The sequence below is a fragment of the Crotalus tigris genome, unplaced genomic scaffold (genome assembly GCF_016545835.1).
Source record: "Crotalus tigris isolate CLP2741 ecotype Arizona unplaced genomic scaffold, ASM1654583v1 scf7180000024434.1680833, whole genome shotgun sequence".
Lineage (NCBI taxonomy): Eukaryota > Metazoa > Chordata > Lepidosauria > Squamata > Viperidae > Crotalus > Crotalus tigris.
Genome location: NW_024100602.1, coordinates 400,538 through 424,073, shown reverse-complemented (window position 1 = coordinate 424,073; position 23,536 = coordinate 400,538). Strand labels below are relative to the sequence as shown.

Genomic DNA, 23,536 nt, shown 5'->3' with positions numbered 1-23,536 from the left:
ATTCAGGAAGACCTCCAAGTGGCACCCCAGTCTCGAAATGGGGAAGTGTAACCCCATCCAGCCCCCTCCAAGAAAATGTTCCCTACCCGGGAGTTCAGACAGCCACAGCCACTCAGTCTTGTGAGGACCAAGCCAAAGTCTATTCCTTCCATCTAGACTGGCTTAATTGTGAAGTTTACCTCAAGAGGAACTATAATGGTGGGTGACCCTGATGTGACTTCAGGATAGACAATCTCCAGTACAGAATTGATCTCAGTGCTCACTACAGCTCTGATGATAAACTTGCCATCTGGCCAAGTCACTTCCAGGCTGCTGGGTTCATCCTGTCCTACAAAGAAAAAGCACAGGGAATTGCTGAATAATGGAGAAAACTGCAGCCACCATGGTCAGAGGAATGGTTGTTGAAAACCACCTTTCCTTCAGGTTCATGCTTAGTTTTCCTCCTCCCAAATTTTAATATCTGTTCCCAACAGAGATGAAAGAACTTGAGATGCAATGGGGTTGTATTGTTCTGTCAACTATTTTGTGCCAAGAGCAGCAGGAATGTGTAATATTTGGGCATATAGGCTCCTTGAATTTCTGAGCCACTTGGCTTCACTTACAGCGCAATCTAATCTGGCAAAGCCCCACTAAACCAAGCCACCTCAAGGATGCAGAAGACTAATGAGGTGTGGAGAAATGCAGTGCTTTCTACAGAAACAGCTGAAGGAGCAAACCAGGGCTTCACTGTAATATAAATAGTCTGCTCTCTGGGAATGCAAATTATGGTAACACCCTTTACACTCCTGAGGATAAATTAGCTATCATTAATACATAAGATAATAAAATTAACTTGCTAAATATTTTCAAAGTAAAAGATTAAAATTATAAACCACTTTATTGCAGCAGTGGTTTAATATCTGTGGATCCCCAATAAATAGGGATTTTGCTAGAGCTCTTAAAAAACTTGCTGCTGAATTGGCAGACTTGGGAAATCATCTGAAGGCATGAAATGTATTGTAATGTAGATTCTTCAGGATGCTTGCTGGACCTTAATAAAATTGAAGGAATGCAAGGGTGAGGCCCTCAACTAAAACGTTTTGGAGGAATAGAAAGATAAGGATGTAAGTGAAGGGACAGAACTAAGGTTTTATCTGGTTTGCAGTGTTTCTGGTGATATTTGGTGAGTGTTAGGAAGGTTGAGACACAAGGAAGAACCATAAAAAAACTAAAGGACCTAAACCGGTCACAAGAAAACAAAAAACAAAGTCCACATTAAGGCAATGCCTTTTTTAGAGTTAACTTAGGATTTAGAAAATAACATGCAAGCGTTTGAGTTTTCAAGAACTCTAATTAATTCAAAAATAAAAAAGCAGTGTGGAACAGAGTGGGGAAATACAAACGGAAGTTTGTTAATAATTGACCTATGTTTGCAACAATTTCAGGGTCACATGGCACTATCTGTCTTCATATGACCCTATCAGATACAGAGGTGGTGTTAGGTTGTACCAGGCTTCTCTCTCTCAAATTTGATTTGGAAGAAAAAATAAGTACTGTATATTACAGGTAGTCCTCAACTTATGACCACAATTGAGTCCAAAATTTCTGTTGCTGAACAAGACAGTTGTTAAGTCCCATTTTACTATGTTTCTTGCCACAGTGGTTAAATGAATCTCTGCAGTTGTTAAGTGAACCTGGCTTTCCCAGTGACTCTGCTTGTGAAACAGTCACAAAAGGTGATCACATGATCCCGGGACACAGCAACCATCATAAGTACATGCCATTTGCCAAGTATCCGAATTTTGATCACATGATCATAGGTTGCAAGTGTGAAAAATGGTCATAAATCATTTTTTTCAGTGCCATTGCAATTTTGAATGGTCACTAAACAAATAGTTGTAAGTCAAGGACTACCTGTGTTGGACTAGTAGGCAGATGGCCAGGGCAAAAGAGACCTGAGGCCACACACCACTCTGCATTACAAACCCTGCCTCTACTCTTCCTCACTCACCCAAGCCGAAATGGGCAACAGGCTCCATCTCACACAAGTACCCAGACCCTCCATCAATGATGCGCAGATGGGCACCACTGTGCCGTGTGAACAGCACCACTTTAGCACCACGAGCAAATGCCCCAAAGCGTGTACGTGGAATCACCCGCAGCCAGTTGTTGCCAGCACCCTGTGGAGATGGACAGACAGACTCAGCCAAAGGATGAAGTGGTCATGGAACTGAGGAAGGACTTTCATGCTTGTTCACATATAGATTTGATCTTAAGCGCATTAAGAGAGGTACCTTTCTAAACCTACCTCATTGACTTTGAAGACTGAGAGTGGTTGTGCCATGGATTCACCGTGTGAAAGAATTAAATCCAGCTTCCCATCGCCATCAAAATCTACCACCACACCTCCTAAAATGATATAATCTCAGTAAGGAAATGTATCTTTGGTCATCACTTTTGTGAAAGGACCGCATTACTTAACAGCGATATTGAGTAATATAATGTCTAACATGAGAAAATTAGAATATAGTTTCTTCTTCTCTGTGCTTGATTCCATTCAGTTTCCCTGCAGGGGTGTATTTGCTATGTCTCTCTACTTCACAGATATTATTTTCTCCTAGTGCCAAATCCTCTGTTAATAAGAGCCCTTTCTGCTACTGATATTCAGGAATGAAGTCTCCTGACTGTTAATAGGAGTCATAGACAAAGGTCATTCTTCTCTTCCTTCATATGCTTTAAGAGGCAGCCAATCACAGGAACAACCCATAGGCCAAGGGGTCAGGCCACATGGATGTTTTGTCTCTGAGCCTACTACAAATAATTATGCTCTTGTTATGATGCATCGCAGAATCCAGGTGAAGATTTGCCAGTCTCTCCCTTTCTCCCTCAAACACCTGCAGCATTTGCATATGTTCATTGAGTGTTTACAAAACACAGATTTCATGTAAACTTATCATATAAATACACTGTTATTTGAAACCATTACACTCAGAATTTGACATTTCCTAACTGTGCCACTGCCAAGAACCCAGATATCTAGATTTTCCTGGCACACAAAGGGGTCACTGGTACACAATTCATCACTGGTAGAATATTGCCAATAGGTTACAGCAACCTCTTTTATATCTGTTTTATTCTTGCTAAGTGATGCATGATAATCATGCTCCACAAAAGATATCACAATGATTCACCTGTGCCACGCCCCTCTGGTTCCACCGCATCACCAGGGTTTAGTTCTTCAATAGCTGGGTCGGCATGTTCTCGGCGGATAACCCTGCAGCAGAAAAGGACTGCAGTAATGAATGTTGTCTTCCCAGAATAGGCCCTTAATTTTGAAGATCTATTTCTGGTGATCACCACCCTGTATCTACAGCCTAGATCTGTAGGCTGTATCTGCTTTTGCCACTGTTCTTTTCTCTAGAAGAGACCTTGCACATTTGCAAAATGATAAATTTGGCACGGACTCCCTAGACTTGCCATATGCTGCTGCTATCACTTTATTAGTCAGAGAAATGTAAGCAACTCTGTTTAACAAGCCATTGATTGCCTACAATTAATGGGAACTGTGCATAAGTGCTAATTAGTGAAAGCCAGAATCTCCAGGGATTGGTCTAGGCAGAACAGACTGTTGTATCAGTAGTGAGATAGTCACAACATTGTCAACTGTATGAAGAGTGGCTGGAACTGAATGGGGCCTTTCCATTCTGCTGGAACCGTCTCACTCCTGTGGATTATGACACAGGAGAGTAAATGCCACTGTACAATGGATCAAGAATTACCCCTCCCAGCTGTCTCATCTCATGTTCTCAGTTTGCATGCAGAACTTTTTAAAGACAGGATGATTTCCACCAGACTCTTCTGGGAAACCTTTGTTGCAGTATCCAGGGCCAAGCAAGATAGGGAGCCCACTACCCTAGCCTCTGGTGGCCATGTGGCTCTCACCCACCGGAAGAGGCGGTTGGCAGACGAGCCACGATATGCGATGTTGTTGAAGAAGACCTCCAATTCCTGGTCATTGTCAAAATCAGCAGCGATGACGGTGCGGACAGGTGATGGCATAGACAGTTTGGGCGTGGCAATGTCCTGGGGGAAGGACGGGGATTAGTGGGGCAGGGCTTGGGCTTGAGCATGACCAAGAGGAAGTAAAGATTAGGAATAGATTTAGGTGGCTGGAGACTGGGCTGAAAAGTAGGAAGCTTATTGCAGCAGGCAATATTAAAAGTCTATATAGTTTTATGAAGGAGGGTTCTGCTGATGGGTAGAAACCAAGATGAGGAAAATGCTGCCAAATCTACATTGCAGGAATAAGGAACATTCTTGAGCTGGGAGATTATCCTTAAAAAAAAAGGAATTTCTGGTCATCCAATTGGGGTATAGACATCAGTCTCTTTGGTTACTGGATCTAATCTATGTGCTCCATTCTTTCTTACATTACTTCATTACCAGAGTCCCCACATCCCATTTCCCTGCTGAGAGCCCAGGACATTCCAGGCATATGCTGGTTTTGGACTTCCCTTTTCCAGATGAAACTTACTCGGAAGCGGATACGCCCACCTGCATTAACTTGCAGATAGAGCCGGTGTGGTCCATTCCAGTTACCATAGATTAGGTCAACTTTGCCATCACGATTGAAGTCAGCTAGGGCCACTCCACGACCATGTTGGTAGGGATCATCCAATCCTATGGAGGATGATAGGGAAGTCAGCTAGATGAAATTTCCCATGTATTATACCAAACTGAATCTTATGCTGTTGTGGAGCTCAGGGAATTTAGGCTCCATGGTAGCAAAGGACGGAAGAGGGTTTTCTGGCAGCTAGTGCTGCTTACTGAACCTGTCAGTGACAGCAGGGCCAGGGACAAAAAGAACAACAGGTTGTGTAGCATGGCTAGTTGAGTAGGCAGGTGAGGAGCTGGCAAGCTGCTATTTCACCTTCCCCCCGCCCAAGCTCCTTCTCGCCAATGTGTTCCTATTCCCTTGATGACATGGAAGGAATGTTTCTAAAGAGAATAGGTGTCATCAGCAGCACGGCGGTGATGGATGCCAGCCTGACATCTCGTTAAACTCCAGTGATCATCAGCCAGACGCTAAATAACTGGTGGTTGAGCCTGGGTGCACTTATTACCCGCTCCTTCTCCAGAAGTAGGGAGGCTGGGATAGGGGAAAAAAATCTCAACTCTAGTAGGATTTCAAGTGTTCAGCAACTAGGTAAATCATTTTAATCTTATAAGACATGCCACCCCCAACACCCTCGCCCAGGCTACATACTCACCAGTGCTGGGTGCTACATCTATGAAGGTACCATCGCCCTGGTTCTGAAAGAGGAAGTTGGCTCCGTTCTCATTATCACAAAATATGTCAGAGGCAGCTTCACTGAGAATGGGACCCACCGCTATGCCCCGACCCCCTGGGAACAAGAGGAGTGAAAGCTCCAGAGCACTCCCAATCACCTGTTCTCTGTGAAGCAGAAACTGCACTGGAAATAAATCCTAGCCTGAATATAAGACCAAAACCCCAACAATGGATTCATTCTCCTATTTCCCACCTCTGTCTACAGTGAATCCTACAAATTGATAAACACTGAAATCCATTGTGAGGATCCCTATTTTACCCTGAAGTTCCCTAATACCCACAAAAATATTTGGTAAGAATTCAGGACCTTTGAGACTGAATGCTGAGCCAAGATGAAAGGGACTAGAGTCAGAGACTGGCCCAGGATAGGCAAGTTTCCCCTCCATCTCAGAGGTCTGTTTCTGGCAGCCACAACTCAATTGGTGGCTACAATAGTGTTGCCCTAAAGCCCCAGATATGCTGTTAGGCCTGAGTATTGTAGGATTTTAAGAAAGGACCAATGGAAGATTCTGAAGCAAAATGGTATCCATCATGGAGAACTCCCATTTGTTTCCTGCTGGAAGCCATTTTATTTCCCCCCACCCACCCACACACACAATGCATTATGGAATGGAGAATTTCAGGAAAAGCAAAAATAGGCTACTGTTCAGAGGAAATGCTAACATGGAAAAAAACCCCATAAATTATGTTCTATGGCACTGAAAGATACATTTATTCTGAAACCTAGGGCAACACAACAAAGGAAAAGCCCACAGAGGACAAGAGTTCCTTCAAACCTGCAGTTCACTCTGATCAAAGGTCTTCCCCGTTTATATCCTCAGGTCTTCTTCAGCAAAATAGTAACCCTCTGCTTCCCTCATACCTGTGAATTTATTGACTCCAGCTTCTGCAGCCACATCACTCAGTGCCACAATGCCATGCTCTAGGTCACTGGCAGCTGTGTCCATCTCAATGAGGGCATGAGGACCAACTCTTCCATTGGCATAGTTAGCTATGTAAATGGAATAGCGGCCAGACCCCTGTGGGAAGGAAGGGAATAGAAGCACTGAGAACTGGAGCTCCAATGAAGCATTCCCATCAATTCCCCACATGTGGATAGAATAGCTAGATTCACACAACATGTGAACCCACCAAACCAGATGTTCCTATATTATGCCCAAATGTAAACTGTGATGGTGTAACACAATAATCTGATTCATATAACGAAATGGTCGAATTTCCAAAATATAATGAGCCACAAAATATTCAAGCTGTGGTCTGGCATATTGTGTACCTCCAGTGGGTTGCAGTTCCACAGCTGTGATAAGGATAAGTCTGGTAAAGAAAACACCATGCCATACCCTTAAATATACAAGCAAAAGGAGTCTACTCAGACATGGTTGTTTTCTTATCCTTGCTAGGGGGCTTCCAAAAGGAACATGCCAGGTCTTCACATGCCCATGTTTGCCCCAGGCTTCTTTGTCAACCACCATCTGCCCCCCTTTGTTCTCCCATGGCACCCTGATTTAACAATAATCATTGGAAAACAAACCACGCAAGGTAGAGAGAGAAGAAAATGCAGGTGACAGGGGCATAAATCACCCAGACAGGCTGGTGTTTATCAGCAGCACGGCACTCGCCTGGCACTGCAGCCCCTGATGGGAGTCCTGACAGCTGTGGGGGAGGGAGCAAAGCCTGGTCACAGGGGAGGCTGGGTGGAGAACAAGGCCTCTCCAAAAACATTTTCTCTTTACACAGCTTAGATTATGCTTCTTTGGTTCCAATTTCTTTCTTCCACATATATGCCAGAGACCAGTGCTTGTGAAATGATAGCCTCAGCGAACCCACCTCATGCACTCACCTGCCTGTCTACGCATGCCACGGAACGTCCAGCAAACCGGCTTGCCACACCCCGATTCACCTCATCACTCAAGATGTCCTCCCAGCGCCCACTTCGGAACTTGAATAGTTTATCTGTATAGGTGGCTACACCTGGGAAAGAGAGAGAAGACATCAAGCATCTTATGCCCTCAGGCTGTACTCTATCTCAGTACATTCTGAGCTATGTTTTCTCTAGATTCCAGTAATCAGAGGTGGAAAAATTTGGCATAAGCCCATCCTGAAACAACACAATTGCACTGTGCAGATGTGAAATTTGTATGTACGTGCAGACTGTGCATGTAACCATCAAACACTCCCTACCCCACCTTGCCTCTACAAACCAAATCCTTCTTTTTCTTGTCCGGTTTGAGCACCTAGTTCCTGATCGTCAGTCTTTACAGCTTCTCCACTCCAATACCCACACTCATGAGTCTCTAACTGCTAGCTAGTATGCAGGGCTGCGACTGGGACTGCACTGCCGTGAATGCAGCAACTCCAACAAAGCTTAAGTGTTGGTAAGGGAGGTCCAGAAGAATACATTCATTAAGGAAAAATGTGCGAAAGCAGCACAGAGCCATGTACATCATAAAGGGAAAGGGGAAAAGAAAAAATCGATGGCCAGACCCTGATGCCGGGAGTAATGTGATTGGCTGGTTTAAAGAGTGGGAGTCTTTGGGAGCTGCAAAGCTGTAATTAGGTGTGTCAAGAAGACAGATAAGCAGAACCAAGAGTAGATCGATGAAGCAGGTAAAGGGCCCAGCCCAACTCTGGAAGGAACAGGGGTTTGGCAGTGTTTTTTGTTTCCTAGGGAAAGGGCCACAGAGATCTAAAGAAGGGCTTTGAGCAAGTGGGAGGAAAGCAATAATTGTCCCAGGGCTGCCACAAGCTATTCAGAAAGAATCTAGAAGCAGTCAAAATCCAGCATGGAATTTTAACAGAAAAAAGCCAATGGTCAAGCAGCATTTCCTGGAACTTCCCATAACCCCATCTGAAGCCCAGAGAAGAAAAGGGGCCTGTTAGTCTAATTGCAATTTTTATTAAGCAAGGGCTAGGCCATAAGATTAGGCTGGCAGAGTATGGACGTGGACTAGTGCAACATATGTGACTTTGGCAAGAGCATATCATAAAGGAGTCTAGTGCCAGCCTAGCAGCTAGATACTCATCCTCCCAAAGGAAAACAATAATGGCAGTGGAGCCACAGAGGCCTAGATGCTTCAGAGGTTCACCATCTTTCCTCTGTCCTATTCACCTCAAGGATCATTGTCCCAGAGGCACTCCTTCATTCCCTGCAATTCTAAGCCCTCAGAGCTGCAGTCAATGCTGGCAACTAGAGTTCTGGCAAAACCCTGAGTCAGCAGCCAAGTCTCTCTACACCGCCGCCCCCCCTCATTGTCTGCCAGCCCCACTGCTGCCAGAGAATCGACAAAATCACTCAGCTGGGAAATTAACTCCAGGCTTGAAACATCCCACCCTGGTGGCCAATGAAGGTCAGGAAATGAACGGCAGTGGTACAAGGCTAGCAGGTGAAGTCCCAGAGTAAACTATGCAGAGGGAAGCCCATAGAATGCTACAAACAAGCATAGAAGCCCATAGAATGCTACAAACAAGATGGCTTAACAGACTCCTGGTCTTCATCCAGTCCCCTCTGAGAATCACTTTCATGTTTCTGTCACCTCTTTTGGGCAATTTAAATAGATCCTGGAACAAGGCAGCACTGGTCAAGCTGCTACAATGATTTCCAGACATATAGTATGTTGTAATAACAATGTATATTTCCCACATACCGTATGTTGTACTGACAATGACAAAATTCTATTTTGGCACCAGTGAGATAACGTGAATTAGCAAGTTGAAGCCATAGGTTTAATGGAGCCATGAGATGGAAGTGTCAAAGCATGAATGAGTGAAGATATTATATGAGGAAGACGTGATATGTAATCAGCCCTGGAAGACTGTTGAATATGTAGGATATGTTGATTCTGATTAGCAGGATTTGAGGGTATAAATATCATAGTTGGATGAATATCAGAAGATGAAGGGAAATGCATAGAACATTCAAGAGGTTTGATGCCTTAATTTGATTGTCAGTGGTAAGTTAAATGTCAGGGATGGATGACTTTGACACACACCAGAAAAGGCATTATTGGTGTTTAGGAAGTAAATTTCCTCCCATCCATCTCCATCAATGTCACAGGCTGCCACACCAATTGCATTGCCCTGACGATCCCTCAATGCATAGTAGGGGGAGCTGTGTTCATCCACTGCAAGATTTAACAGCCGTCCCCGGGCCTTGTCGTACTTCAGCACCAGATTGGGTCCATTGTACCTGAAGGAACAGAGAGTAAGAAATGAAGCAAGTGTGAGCAAGAGTGTTTTCAGATATTAGCCCTCCTCAATAGTTTTTCTTTTCTTTTTTTTCCTATCAAAGTGAAGTCTTCTATTGCTGCTAATGTAGTTCCTCAATTAGGCAACCAAGCATTCCCAGTATCTTCTATTCTTGGAGAAGAGAAAGGAATGGACTTTAATGAAGAGAACAGTGGTGGGAACCAGTATGCTTTCCATATTTTCTCATCATTTCCACCGCTCCGCCTTATTAAGAAGCCAGTAACTCAGCCTGAGTTCTAGCACACTGGATTAATCACCTCCCTGCTTCTTTTCTGCCATAATGGATTTGTTAGATTTTAATGAGTCACAAGGCTCTCAGCAACTGCCACAGCTCCCTTTCCAAAAAACTGTCCAATTTTGTGAAAAAAAGTCAACAGAGAAAAAGGAATAGAGCCATTGTTTTCCTCAAGTCTGCTGAATACATCACACATTTATGAAAATGCTTTGAAGTACAGATTTAATACATTAATCTGGTAAGATTTCAAGACACATAATTCACCAAAGTTGATTAAAACCCTTCACAGGGCAAGGTACAAAGTTCAGGACAAGGAGTGATGCTTATGGAATTTAGGATTATATTTTTTAAAAATATCAGGAAAGTCTATTTTTTCATCCAATACAAGACAAATGCACATAAAAATGTTATGCCCCTTATGGTTAAGCATGTTTAAATCATTTTGTTTTACCACATAGCTTTATACTGTTCCCTTCTTCCTTCTTCAGATCAGTGAGATTCATTGGGAAAAATAGGTTAAAAAAGAAGGGCTGGATTTTGTGTTTCCTATATTTATAGAGACAGAGTTCTTTTTCTAAATCTTTTCTGACATGCTGAAGGATTTGGGGATTAAGTCAGGCACCACTGGGGCATCTCAGGAAAATGGAGACCAAATGGTAAAGGGCCAGAATAAATTTCTTATCTTATTTCAGACAGCTGATGTATGCAAGATGCAAATAGAAGTTTCTCCTCCTATTCAGGAATCAGGATTTATCTGGGGTCGTATTGTTAAAAGGCATATAACATGGGCTTGACCTAAAGCCCTTGTCAGGAAGAGACACTGGGAAGATCTCTGAAACAGAACTGACAAAAACCTAAAGTACTGTAGTATCAGATCAGAATACTGCTTTTATAGAGTACTTATATGTCTTGTTAATGAATTTGGCCAAAGTATACTCTTCCTCTAGTTGTGTAGAATTCTGTTTGTTTGATTAAGGGAGAGTTCTGAATTCTTTGAGACATCCATCCATGTTAACATCACACAATGCAAAGTTGCAGAAACGCCTGAGTGATTTCATCTGGCAGCTAATGATGTGTGATTCTAATGTGGTTAGCATAGAGTTTGCTAAGGCTGAAAATGTACAGCACAGAGAGAAAATACAACAGAGAAGGGGAAGGGAGTCCTGAGAGCTAGTAATAAACATAGAATTTGGTAAAATCTTGAGGGCAATATTTGAAAACCCAAGAGAAAATATCTATCCTCAAAGGAGATCAAGAGGGGAGCCTTTCAAGAAACCATTTAATGCAAAGGGCCAAGGCTGCATCAGAGGCTGAATTTTATGTGTCAGTGGGTCTATGAAATGCCCTTAATAACACACTTTGGCTATTGTTGTAGGTGCATTTTGAAATGAGAACTTTGTAATCTTAAGTAGGAAAAACTGCCTTCAGAAAATATGGTAATCCTCTATTTTAAGATGTGTGTCTTGTTCACATTTGGTGCAATATATATATATTCTGATTCTTCACCCTTTAATAAAAATAGATTCAGAAAACACTGAATTTGGTTTATGTTATGGCTGAAATTATTATATATAGATAATAATCTGCCTCTTGGAATCTTTCAGCTACTTGAATAACTCCAAGATCTCCCATATTCTTCTTCTATAAAAATCAGTGGGAAAGAAACTTACATATAATACAAGCCACACATTTGGCTTAACATTGTTTTGGGTTATTCCAGCATCTCTTTCAAAAAGATATTCTTTAGTTTATTTAATCGCTGCAAGATTTGAAATACGCTATATTAGGAAGCATAGCCCTGGCAATCCTAGGGTGGAAATCTTCGCACAAAAGGTTGCATTCTGCAATGCAAAGCGGTCTAAATCTGGGCAGCTGCAGCCCATGGCTGAATGAAATACTTTGTTATCCTTTATTAAGAGCAATATCAAAAGGAAATTAGAAATGCTGGGTATATTAGATCTGCAAGTGATACTTATAAACTTTGCATAGACCATCTTCTGGTGGCAGCAGCTCTAATATATTTCTCAATCTTAAACTAGGAAGTCCAAAGTATGGGTTTTAAGTGCCTGGCATGGTAATATGCTGCTACAACTTGTGGGCCTCCTGTGTGCCAGCCTGCCAAGGTATTACTTAGCACTAATATCTCCTCCGCCATGATCAAGTGCTCCTTCCACAAGTGTGATATTGTTATATCCTTTCACTACAAAATTACATTTTTTTGGCCCTCTCAGGAATTTAGGTAACTTGTTTATTGCTGTTATTGTTTTTTAATGTATTACCTTTTAAATATGTTATGATTACATTCTCTTTTGTTTTTATTATATTTTGTTCCAATTCTGTCAAGAGGCTTTAAGCCTATATACCAAAGAAGTCACTATTGTACCTTAAAGATGTATATGTGTGTGTGTTGGGGAGGGCAATTACAGTGCATCTCAGGCTAAATGTGAGGAAGTATAGCAAAAGCAGAAATCCTTTTCAGACTACAAATAAATCATATCTCAGAAGGAAGCTCCAATTGCTCTGCTTCCCTCTGCTAAGGCCATAACTAAAAAACTAGCATACTGTTTCTACTTTAGCAAAAATACTAACAACTTGGTGACAGTTTAGGACAGAGTGATGGAGATGTCGCATCTGGAATGCACATCCATGAAGGAAGGTCAGAGGAACGACGGGAATAAAAAGGATGGATGGATTCAGGTGAACACATAGATTAATGAGTAAGTTTGTCGGGTAAAGTTCCCTTCTAAGAAATTGAAGAAATCAAGGATTAATCAGGAACAGGTTGAATGTAATTCTTACCCAGAGAAATATCTTATTGTAAAAAGCCTCTCCCCCACATCAAGTGCATGATCACTTCCATCATTCCGAGTGAATTTGGTTGAACTGGCATTCTGGCTAGCAATTATAGGATTGTGTAGCACAATGTACTTAGTCACCACCGTTTGGGGGAAAGTTACAACCTTTCCCATTTGGGCACTCTCAAGATGTTTTGAACTATCTTTCCCATATTTTCCAACCATATGTGGAATGGGTCTTATGGATTTGTTATTTGAAATAGCTAGAGGGGACTAATTTAAGGAAAGCTGCAGGGTAGGTATCCTGTAAAGAAGTCTACAAATTGGGAGAAGTGCTGATTCCCACACTTAGAATTTATTATCATTTACAATGATTATCCATCATCATCATTTTAAGTAATTGCAGTATTATTAAATACGGGATGTGCAGCTCAGTTTTTAGTCTCCTTGTGTTAATGTATCATTTACAATCATTCAGAAGGGACCATTAATTTCTTTTAGTAATATTTGAGAATTAAAATCGATTTCTCCAGATTTGGAGCCCCTATAATTCCTAGCTACTAGGTAGAGTTAGGGGTGAGAATTCCTAGATAGAGATTATGAGGATCTTTTAAGAGCAACTGGACTCACACCATTCTAACATAGAGTCCCTTTGTAAGGGAGATGTGTGGTTTAAAAAATGTGATAAATAAATAAGGTATTGCTTCCTGTGTGATAACTTGCCTCTTCTTAATGATACATTAAAGTAGCCCTGGCAAGTATGCACACATTCCTGATTGTTCATTCATGGGAAACTTCCACTTCTCCATATGCACATTTGTCAATGCATGTCTAGCATGATCACCCTAAAGGCAAAACATGCTGTTTCTCTTTGAGCAGCTGGCCAGGCTGGTTTCCATTTCCTTCTATCCTTCCTCTTCAAGGGACTGTCAGATTAGGGATACAAGGAGCACACAGCTGAATGCCTGCTCACTCCTGTGCACCAACTCAAGCCAAACACACTGTCAATAATGCGATGAAGCACTCTCTCACTCTGCTGCAGCCAATTAACACAATGTCAGGGTGCACACTGAGGCTGTCAGAAGAGCAAGAGAAAAGGTTGCCTTTTCTCAGAGTGAGAGAAAGTTTGTTTTTCTTCAGGTCAAACCAGGGCACTCTTCCACATGTCTGGACTTGCCATAAACTTTTCCTCACCTATGAGAAACACCTGTCTGTCCACAGTTTTCTAGGCTTAGTAAGATAATCTGGGTTCCAATAAACTGTACAAAACAGAATTCCCCAGCCAAGTTTTCCAGTTGCATTGGGATTACAAATCCCAGAATTTCCAGACAGGAAAATTCTAGAAGTTGTCATTACAACACAACTGGAGGCACCAGGTTGGGAAGGTCAGCATGAAGAATTGAGAGGAAAAAGTTCCCCAATCTGTGTGAAAGGAGAGAGGTCATTCTTTAATTTAGGGTGGGGTATTACCAGTACAACTATGACTGTATGGCCCCACTTCAGGATATATAGTAACAGCTTCGACCTGGTGCCTAGAGGCTAGAACTAGGTTCCAACTACAGGTAATCCTCGACTTACGATCTCAAGCCCAAAATTTCTGTTGCTAAGGGAAACATTTGTTAATTTTGCCCCATTTTATGATCTTTCTTGCCACAGTTGCTAAGTGAACCACTGCAGTTTTAAGTTAGTAACACAGTTGTTGAATAAAACTGATTTTCCCATTGACTTTGCTTGTCAGAAGGTCGCAAAAGATAATCACATGACCTTGGGACACTGCAACCTTTATAAATATGAATCAGCTGCCAAGCATCTGAATTTTGATCATGTGACCATGGGGATGCTGCAGTGGTCATAAGTGTGAAAAACCATCATGTCACAAATCCCATTGTAACTTTGAATGGTCACTAAATGAACTGTTGTAAATCGAAAACTACCTGTATAGTAATTGATGACCTAGTCATCTAGGTTGAAATATGCTCCAAATAGGTGACCCTTAAAAACAATAGAGTACAGTACAGCAGAATAACAGTTATCCTACAAGGCTATATTGGTTCCCAGTTAGCTGCCAAGCCCAGTCTTGATTCGTTATAGCTCAAGTCTTTTCAAAAAAATATTGGGACCCTCTACTCCAGGTACCAGATGTCTATCCAGTGGGGGGGACATGCTGGCTGGCATGATATGCTGCATGTCCCCCCAAGACATGAAGGAAATGGATGTTTGAGGGCAGGCCTTTTTTGCATGCTGTCTCCTGGCCTGGAACAGCTTGCTGACCCAATCTGGGTGGCTCTTTCTCTGTGATCATTCAGTAAGGCTGAAGACTGCTCTTCCAAAGAGCTCGTGTAGCAGCATGTGGACTACAGTTTGCGAAGTAGTTTAATGTTTTACTGCTATGAGCAATCTTTGAAGACGTGACGTATAAATGAATCCAAATGAAAAACTGCTAGCCATAGAAATTGGAATCTGTTAGTGAAAGATCCTGGGAGACCACTGAGATAGAATGCAACTTCAGGCAACTGAGGTCCCCAGCAGCCCAGTGGGGATGAAACAGAAAAATATGGGGCTCTAAAATGATGGCCCTAATACTCCATGTGTTTAAAACAGACTTGCCATCTTGTCTTCCTGCTATAGGGATGGTAGATGGAAAACAACAAGAGCTAGGAAAAATCAAGGCCAAGAAGAGATTGAGAGGGCTCGGTGAAACAAATTTGGTTATATAAACAATTTCCCTGTTTTCTAGGAAATCCTAGACAGAAGAGCTTTTCAATGGATATATGTTATTTCCAGGTCAGCGCAACTGAGACATGTTTTATGACAGTACAAGTTATACAAGCAGTGGCCGGGTATAAAGAGACAGTCCCCTCTGGCCCCTACTTCCTAGGTCATGATTCCAGCCTGGACAGGTTGGGGAAACTGTGGTGGGAGTTGAGAAGGCTACTGGCAGAGGCAGTTAATCAGGGAAGTGATATGGGAGACAATTAGGCTGTAAGCGTTGAGGATGCAATTGTACAGTAGTTCCACTGAGAATCCACATACACATCTGAAATTGAATCATTGCACAGATGTTATTTTTGGTTTATTTCAGCAGCTCCATATAAACTTTTACATGTTCTAAGAACAAAGTAGAATATGAATATCTATACTTTTCCTTCCTTTTACAGCCTTACCCAATTTAATGCCTTTCAGAGGTTTTCAATGACATTTCTCATAGGCCTCAACCAGAAAAGCAGATCTCACTAACTGGGAGTGTTAGCAGTTTTAGTCCAGAACATTTGTAAAACCCCACAAACATAACAGTGTCCAAGTTCTTCTGAGAAACAGGGTCTGAATTCACAAACTGTAGTAAATTTTAATATAATTTGTTTAGTTTTGAATTAATACAATATATGCATCCAGCTATTGTCATTATAAAGTGATTTAGGGCTTTTCTTATATGTAAATTAGACAATTATAAGTTGTTCAATATACCATGATGAAAATAAATAATAGTTTGGGCATGGCTTACAAACGAATCTATATTTGGATGAACTTTCATACAAATCTATATTGGATGAACTTTCTAACTTTGGATGAATTCACATACTGTATGGCACTTAGCCAAAACCACCCAGAATTGCTTGGGATTGTGAGATAGGCAAAATAACAACAACAACAACAACAATAATACATTATCCTTTTTTGACACTTTGTATGAAACCAGCCTTTGGGATGTAACCATCTACCTTGCATCCTGTTAATTCTAGACTATTCTTTCTCCTCAAATACAGCTCATTGTGGGGTAGCAGCCCCTCCCCCCAACTTCCGATGCATCTAGGAATACTTAGCATTTTCCTTGGTACCTACCCAGCCACGATAACCTCGAAGTCTCCATCCTGGTCTACATCAGTCACAGCCACACCATAGTTGAGCTGAGTTGGGTTGCTGTCATAGTCAGGGGGAAGGACTTGATCTGTAACTGCTGTGAACATGGGTTTACTACGCTGGGATCCTTCACCAGGCCAAGGCAGAACCAAGCTCCACAACAGCAGTAGCAGCAACCTTGGCACCTATAAAGAGAGGCATGTGGCTACATCACCAATTCACTTAGTAGCTGAGATTTTTTTTTAATGTAAAATCCTGTAACAGATTATTACATTATGGAAAATAACAATAGGAATAGCACTTAGACTTACATACCACTCCAAACTCCTTTATAGCACTCTCTGGTCAGTTTACAAATGTCAGCATATTGCCCCCAACAATCTGGGTCCTCATGTTGCCAACCTCAGAAGGATGGAAGGCTGAATCAAACCTGAGCCAGTCAGGTTCAAACTCCAGGCTATGGACAGAGTTTGCTTGCAATACTGCATTCTAACCACTGTGCCACCAAGGCTCAAAATCTAGCTTGTTTTGCCCAATTCACTGCTACTTACCCATGCAGATAAGCACTGGCAGGGATCTGATATAACCATCCTGTTAAATTCTTAGGAGTAGGCTTGCCACCACTCCTTGTAGAATTGGGCAAGCAGTTTTGGAGATTTTGGTTTAGTTCTGAATTGGTCAGCAGTTGCCTAATGCTCAAGTACCAATAGAGAGATGTTGTTTTTTATTCCATTGTGGGCAGGAAACATCTGTTTCTTAATCTTCTGAGCTCTAGGGGGGAAGTATTGGAATAATAAAACTATGGAAAATTTCAGCTGTTGTGAAGAACAGGATGTGCTGACAGTATAATTCGTACCAAACATCTAGTTTCAGGATTGAAAGTGAATTCAACTGTCTCAGAATTCACACTGGAATGTGAAAACATATTAGCTTCAGAATTCCACACCTCTGCTGAAGAGAAACAAAAATATACTAGGTTAGACTATTAGATCTCACATCCATTCATCAGAATTAAAAGGAAGAGAAAGGACCTTAATTCATTCCTTCAAGAAGAATGTCCCATCTCTCTCCTTTGATTCCATCAATTCTGTGGCTAGCCCGAGCTAGAAGACGGGAAGGAAAGAATCTATAGAAGAATATCAGGCAACATAATATATATTTACACCCAAAATGCAGTGATGTGAGCAAGCATTTTAATAACATCCCATTTCTGTTTTAAGCTGATAACACTCTGCTTCATAATTTTCCAGTAATTCTGATGAAGATCAGATCCTGAGGGCTATCTAGTCTGCTTCTTGAGGCAGGATCTTCTCAACATTAAAGCACTTCCACAGAATCTCTGTTGATTTCTCCTATGGAGTAATCCATGCAAAAAAGAAGATGGCAGCAAATAAAGCATCTTGTGCCAGAAGTCACCTTTCAGTTCAAGATGGACTCTAAGATACGATAGCTTTCTTTACTTCATGAGAAGGCAATGTTGCAATGAGCTTTGTTAATCCTTAAAACAGATGGATATCTCTACCCTCATTTATAAAGACAACAAGAGTAGTTAAAGCTTAGCAAAAAAGGGGGGGCACTTCTTCATTCTGTCAGTATCTGCATAGGAAAACTCTCATATTTTATGTTAATAAGTATCTTTACTCCCCCAGCCAGGGCTGTCAGTTTGGAGTATTTTTATAATCAGTATCGTAGGTTACAATCAATAGTCCCTTTAAAGTCCCTTGGAATGAAAGTGTGAAGGGGGAGAAGCCCGTCGTTTCATCTTGTTTTATCCACCCCGATTGTGAGAATAAGAAGGCTGTCAAAATGCATTATGGAAGAGGTAATCTGTCTTGTGAACATTTCTACAGATAATAACTCATTAGCTCTATTATTGGCCTTTTTGGACTGTCCTAACCCCTCTTAGCAGTACCCTGTGGTATCAACGCTTCTAGAAAACAGATCTCAAGGTAAGCTCTTGCAAATCTTCCTGCTGGATCCAAACCCAGAGGTGGTCTGGAATAATTGTAAGTATCCAGTCTACCTATACTGATAGGCAGATGGTACTACAACTAGGCATGTCCTATGCTTTTTCTCCTCCTGCTCGAAGATCAGCAAGCTTCCACGACTTCCCATGACTTCATTGAAATCACCATATGCTCAAAATTATTCTCTGAAGAGGCAATGGATGAAATTTATCTATTTCATTATAATTGCAATCGAATTTAGGGCTGCAGAATTCATGATGTGGCCTGAAATATAGAAAACCTACTCAAAACAAAACTGAAAAGAGTAAACTTGGTCTTTCCTGATATATAAGGAATGGTGCATATAACTGCAGTTAGTAATGATTAGAATGAATAGTTATGATGTAATAATACTGGGAGCTATCAGGTTTGGTTCTCTCATTAGGAAAAACTCCACCTATTGGCTTTAGAAACAATGAAGAAGCCATTCGTAGGTGTCTATAGGTCAAAGACTAGGTAGGCAGTACAAGAGCAAATGCATCTTTCTTGTGTTCTTCCATAGCAAAACAATCCATCATACAAGGCCAGTAGCTGGTACTATCCCCCAGTTTAAGCACAGATTAACTCTTCATTAAATAAGTTCCCATAAACATAGGATGGTAACAGGCGCCTGGTGACAAAGACAACGTGTTCTTCTGTCGCACTCCCAGCATTTGGCTTGAGCTAATTAAACTCATACATCAGTGTGCATTTCTAGATAGATCATTAGGGAAATGGCCATTAATTAAGTTGCCTTCCTAAACACACACAAACATGCACTCAGAGCTTGCACCTGTGCACAGGCAATGAAGAAAATGTACTTGATCCTTGTAACCTCTGCTTTCAACTTGTGGGATTTCAATTTTCCCCTTGGAAGACCTGATTTTTATGCTCCTAGCGCCATCGGAAAAAGTTGCCGAACACATTACAAAATCCTTATATGGAAAATAGTTCTGTTTAGGCCTATTTTGAACAGTTTCCAATAGTTATTGAGGAAAACTGATTAGGAATCATGATCATATATTTCATTATATGTTGTAGCCAGTATACAGTATCACACAGGAAAAGACAAACATATTAGAAATTAATCTTGCCTCCAGCCCCAAATTTCATCTTTGCATTTGTCCTGCATTATAATTTGTACACTACTTTCCTGGAAATTCTAACACAAATCTACTCAATTTGTGCCTGGCATTTGCATAGCTTAGCCCCTCCCAAAGTATTGGAGCATTAATTCTCATTAACCTTAGCCAGCATCTCTCACTAGATTGGGATGACTCGGATTTGGACCCCAATATATCTGAAGAGTGTCAGGTAGAGGATAGTTAGTGAATTTGTTATTATCTCCATTTAAATCCATTCGTGATCTAGTCACAAGTCGGCTGGTGAAGTTTCTAGTCCTGAGTGAACAAAATCACAGGTAGTCCTTGATTTATGACCTCAACTGAGCCCAAAATTTCTGTTAATATGTGAGACACTTGTTAAGTGAGTTTTGCTTCATTTTATGACTTTTTTTGCCACAGTTGTTAAGTGAATCACTGCAGCTGTTAAGTTACTAACATGATTGTTAAGTGAATCGGACTTGCCCATTGACTTTGTCAGAAGGTCCCAAAAGGTGATCACCTGACCCCAAGACACTGCAACCGTCATAAGAGTCAGTTGTCAAGCATCTGAATTTTGATCACATGACCATGGGGATGCTGCAATGGTTGTAAATGTGAAAAATGGTTATAAGCCACTTTTTTCAATGACATTGTTACTTTGAACAGTCACTAAATGAAATTGTTGTAACTTGAGGACTAACTGTACTTGTGAATGCTTCCCTCAGTGCTACTGGGTTTCCTGAGTACTATTTCTTTTTCAAGTGAAAAATTGAACCAAGAAGTTGGCCTGTAGCAAAGCAAGAGATCAGCCTCCACCATCATTACCATGAGTGCCTCTAAGTTACCTACGATATTCAAACTTACTTAGAAAACAAAAGTTGTAGGTGGTAGCAACCCAGGGCTTTGTTTAGAAAAGGACCTCCTCGACCACCCAAAAATCTCAAAGGAAAAGTAAAGCTGGGTGTGGAATAGAGTACTTGGGATTGGAAGGTGAGACCAAAGGGAGTAGCGGGGATCAATTTCACATTTCTCTTTTTAAAAAATTGATAGTTTTGTGACTATGGCAGCCATTTTGTGATATTGTTCATGACATAACTCAAAATTCCCAATGTGTCTAGTGGACTCCAAAGGTTGCGTATCCCTGTTTTGTTCTCAGGTTTCAAGATTTTACTTCCTGGGTTGGGGGTGGCCATTCAGCAATCGCTGCTGATATGCCTGCAAAAGTCACTAAAGGACAGCCCTAGAAAGGCTGAAAGTATCAAGAGAGCAGCATGACGTGATAAAGGAAAAGCAAGGAGAATCTCTCCATCCCCATGTTCAAACAGGATTGTATAGAAAAGCAATGGATTGAAGCGAGGTATTCGTGTGCTGCCTATGTTGCTGTTTTTAATCGCTGCCCTTACCTCTTCAGGTCAGTTCTGAAGGTGGAAGGTACTGATAGATTAAGAAGATTCAAGATTGAATCCACTTATATCTTGAACCAAACCAAGATCAGAAACAGTCTTAGATGTCTGTTAGGATTACAAGATACGGATGTGGTTTTTGATGTCCTTGGCAGCTGGAAAAAGGACGCCATTTTGTTCTTGCTGTGGACATTGATGGAAATCATCTGCATGACTTCATGCCCTAGACTTTATGATTTTTTTTATTATACCAGGGGTCAGCTCTTACATAGAGAATGCAGTGTGGACAAAAATGCCCATTCTGAGTCTATGCTGCAGCAAATTTGCCCCCAAACATAAGACTGTGATAATAATCCCGCTTTTTGTAGTTATCTTCTAGTTTTCTAGTCATGTGGTTCCAAATGCTGACTGGATGAAAAGCTTCTAAAAAAATGATGTTTGGAGCAGAGATGTGTCTTGTCAAACTAGAGAGGAGGCACTTCAGGAGGGTATGTCAACAGATGCATATTTCCATGATTTTCATGATCTCTTAGGGTGTGGCTGATTACCCTGCTATTTGTATCCACATATGCAGAAACCAGTGGGGTTGGTGACAATGGATGTCTTCTGTTGGAAAGAAATGGGGATTTGCATAACAACCTAACACTATGCAATAATCTCCTAATAAATGCATGCTTTGATTTCTTGCCATTAGTCAGAGGAAGGGAGAAATTGCATGTGGTTTTCTCAGTCGAAACATTCTCCTAGCAAATCCTATACTTTCAAATGAGTGGCCATAGCACAACCAAAAATGTAAGTGGACCACTATTTTGCATTAGCCAGCAGTTTCTGCTATTTTCCTAAATGATAGTTGAACTACAGAACCTCATCACCAATATAGTATAGATCAGGGGTTCTCAACTGGGTGTGCTTGCAACCCCTGGGGGTGCGAGACGATATTCCAGGGGGTGCGAAAATTTGGGTTTTCAAAATTATAGTGTATATGCGTAATTCGTTGCCTTTATTTTGAACTTTTGTAAGAGGTATATCAGAAGAGTTCTAGGGGTGCGGGCGTATAGAAAAGGCCGGGAGCCACTGGTATAAATGCTTCTCCAAAAGTCTCAATGATACAGGGTTTTCTGCCTCATTGTAGACTAGTGACATCACTAGTTCACAGAGTATTTGTCTAAATGTATTTCTGCATCCTTCTCAATGACATCATGTCTGTTCAGCCAATGACTTCTGCTGGTATCAACCTAGTTAAGAAATGTCACAAGATGCCAACCCACCAGATTCTTGTTCAAAGTGCAGGAGGGCAAACAAGTTCAACCAATCAAAAGCATTGACATCATAAAATTCAGGTTTGAGCCTCAGTAATGGCCCAGTATTGCTTCTGGTTCCAATTGTTTTTTTTTCTGGAGTCACTAACTAAGAAAAGCTATTGGCTTTGTCTGCATTGCTGTCTTTCTAGAGTTTATTATTCCCAGCCCAGATCCTGCATTAATACTGCAGGCAAGTGTTATTTTTTCCCCCACAAAATCAAAGAATTTGGAACCAGACCTATCAGATTTTCAGGAAGCAGTCAGAACTCCGGGCCCCATAGAGTTACACTTCAGAGTTGGAACCATGCCTTTCCTCGGCCATGTCAAACTGCAGGGTACCAAGCCAACCTCAACACTGGCATTGCTACCACTAGCAGCTGCCGCCACCAGCAGCACTAGTGCAATCTGGAGAGCAGCAGTCACCTTGGCGCTCCGTTTTTGCTCACTGCCGGAGGCGAGCACTCCAAGAAACAGCTCCCTGCTCAGGAAGATCCAGCGCGCCATTGGACAGCCGATAGCTGTCTCCACAGCGGCTCTTCCGCACATCCCCAGCGCAGAAAAGTGCTTCCTCGTCCCCATCACATCTGCCAAACCTTCACTTCCACTCCTTACTCTCTGGTTTCCGAAGCCCGGGCTTCTTCACGCGGCCCCTCCCCACCGCTCTCTCCCAGAATCCCATCCCTCAACCCAAAATTCCGCCCGCCAGTCTCACGTGGCCCTCGACTGTGCTTACACAGCCCCCTCCCGCCCCGCATCATTCGCCAACTGCAACTTTTCTGCCCGCCCAAAGTCTCCATCTCTCTGGGAATTTGGAAAACTTTGCTCGGGTCGGGATGTGCACAGTAGGGTAAGAAACAGTTGTACTCACCGGGCAAGTAGATTGCCGGGGCAGCTCCATGCCTACCAGCTGGCCGCGAAACATTCCGAGCGGGCAGGCAGGCGGACTGCCCTGTTCACGTGCGGGTGCTTGTAGCGATAGTGTCCGCTCGCCTGGCCGCCGCTCTTTCGGGCTTGGCGTGCGTGAATGTGTATCTCTCCAGCTCTATCAAGTCAGCAGAGCGAGCGCCTTCTTATGTAAAGGCTTGTGCCCGCGAGGCGACCAATCACTGTGACCGGAGCACAGCAGGCACCCAATGGCAACGCCGGGAGGTGGAGTCGCCTGGCACTGATTTACTACCTGGAATTGCAGGGGAAGCGCGGCCAGGCAGCGCCGATCAATACGGAGGCAAACTGTGACGGGCGGTGAAGCTGGTGTGTGTATGTGTGTATCCGTGCAAACATG

At 42.1% G+C, this 23,536-nt stretch overlaps 1 protein-coding gene across 6 annotated transcripts in view; it reads right to left on the bottom strand.

Annotated features, from left to right (window-relative positions):
* LOC120302567 (cartilage acidic protein 1-like) overlaps window positions 1–23,313 on the bottom strand; it is a 90,558-nt gene extending 67,245 nt beyond the window's left edge. For 2 of the 6 annotated variants that reach the window (XM_039331153.1, XM_039331155.1), the window contains exons 1-12: window positions 23,123–23,313; window positions 16,445–16,647; window positions 9,319–9,515; window positions 7,170–7,300; window positions 6,192–6,348; window positions 5,250–5,384; window positions 4,514–4,659; window positions 3,926–4,062; window positions 3,171–3,253; window positions 2,288–2,388; window positions 1,991–2,159; window positions 180–328 (exon numbers count right to left, since the gene is read on the bottom strand). In XM_039331153.1, the coding sequence (XP_039187087.1) occupies window positions 180–328; window positions 1,991–2,159; window positions 2,288–2,388; window positions 3,171–3,253; window positions 3,926–4,062; window positions 4,514–4,659; window positions 5,250–5,384; window positions 6,192–6,348; window positions 7,170–7,300; window positions 9,319–9,515; window positions 16,445–16,647; window positions 23,123–23,176 (1,662 nt within the window). In that variant the 5' untranslated portion in view covers window positions 23,177–23,313. The other 4 variants (XM_039331156.1, XM_039331154.1, XM_039331157.1 and 1 more) reach the window with 4 other exon arrangements.
* Between the last annotated feature and the right edge of the window lie 223 nt (window positions 23,314–23,536).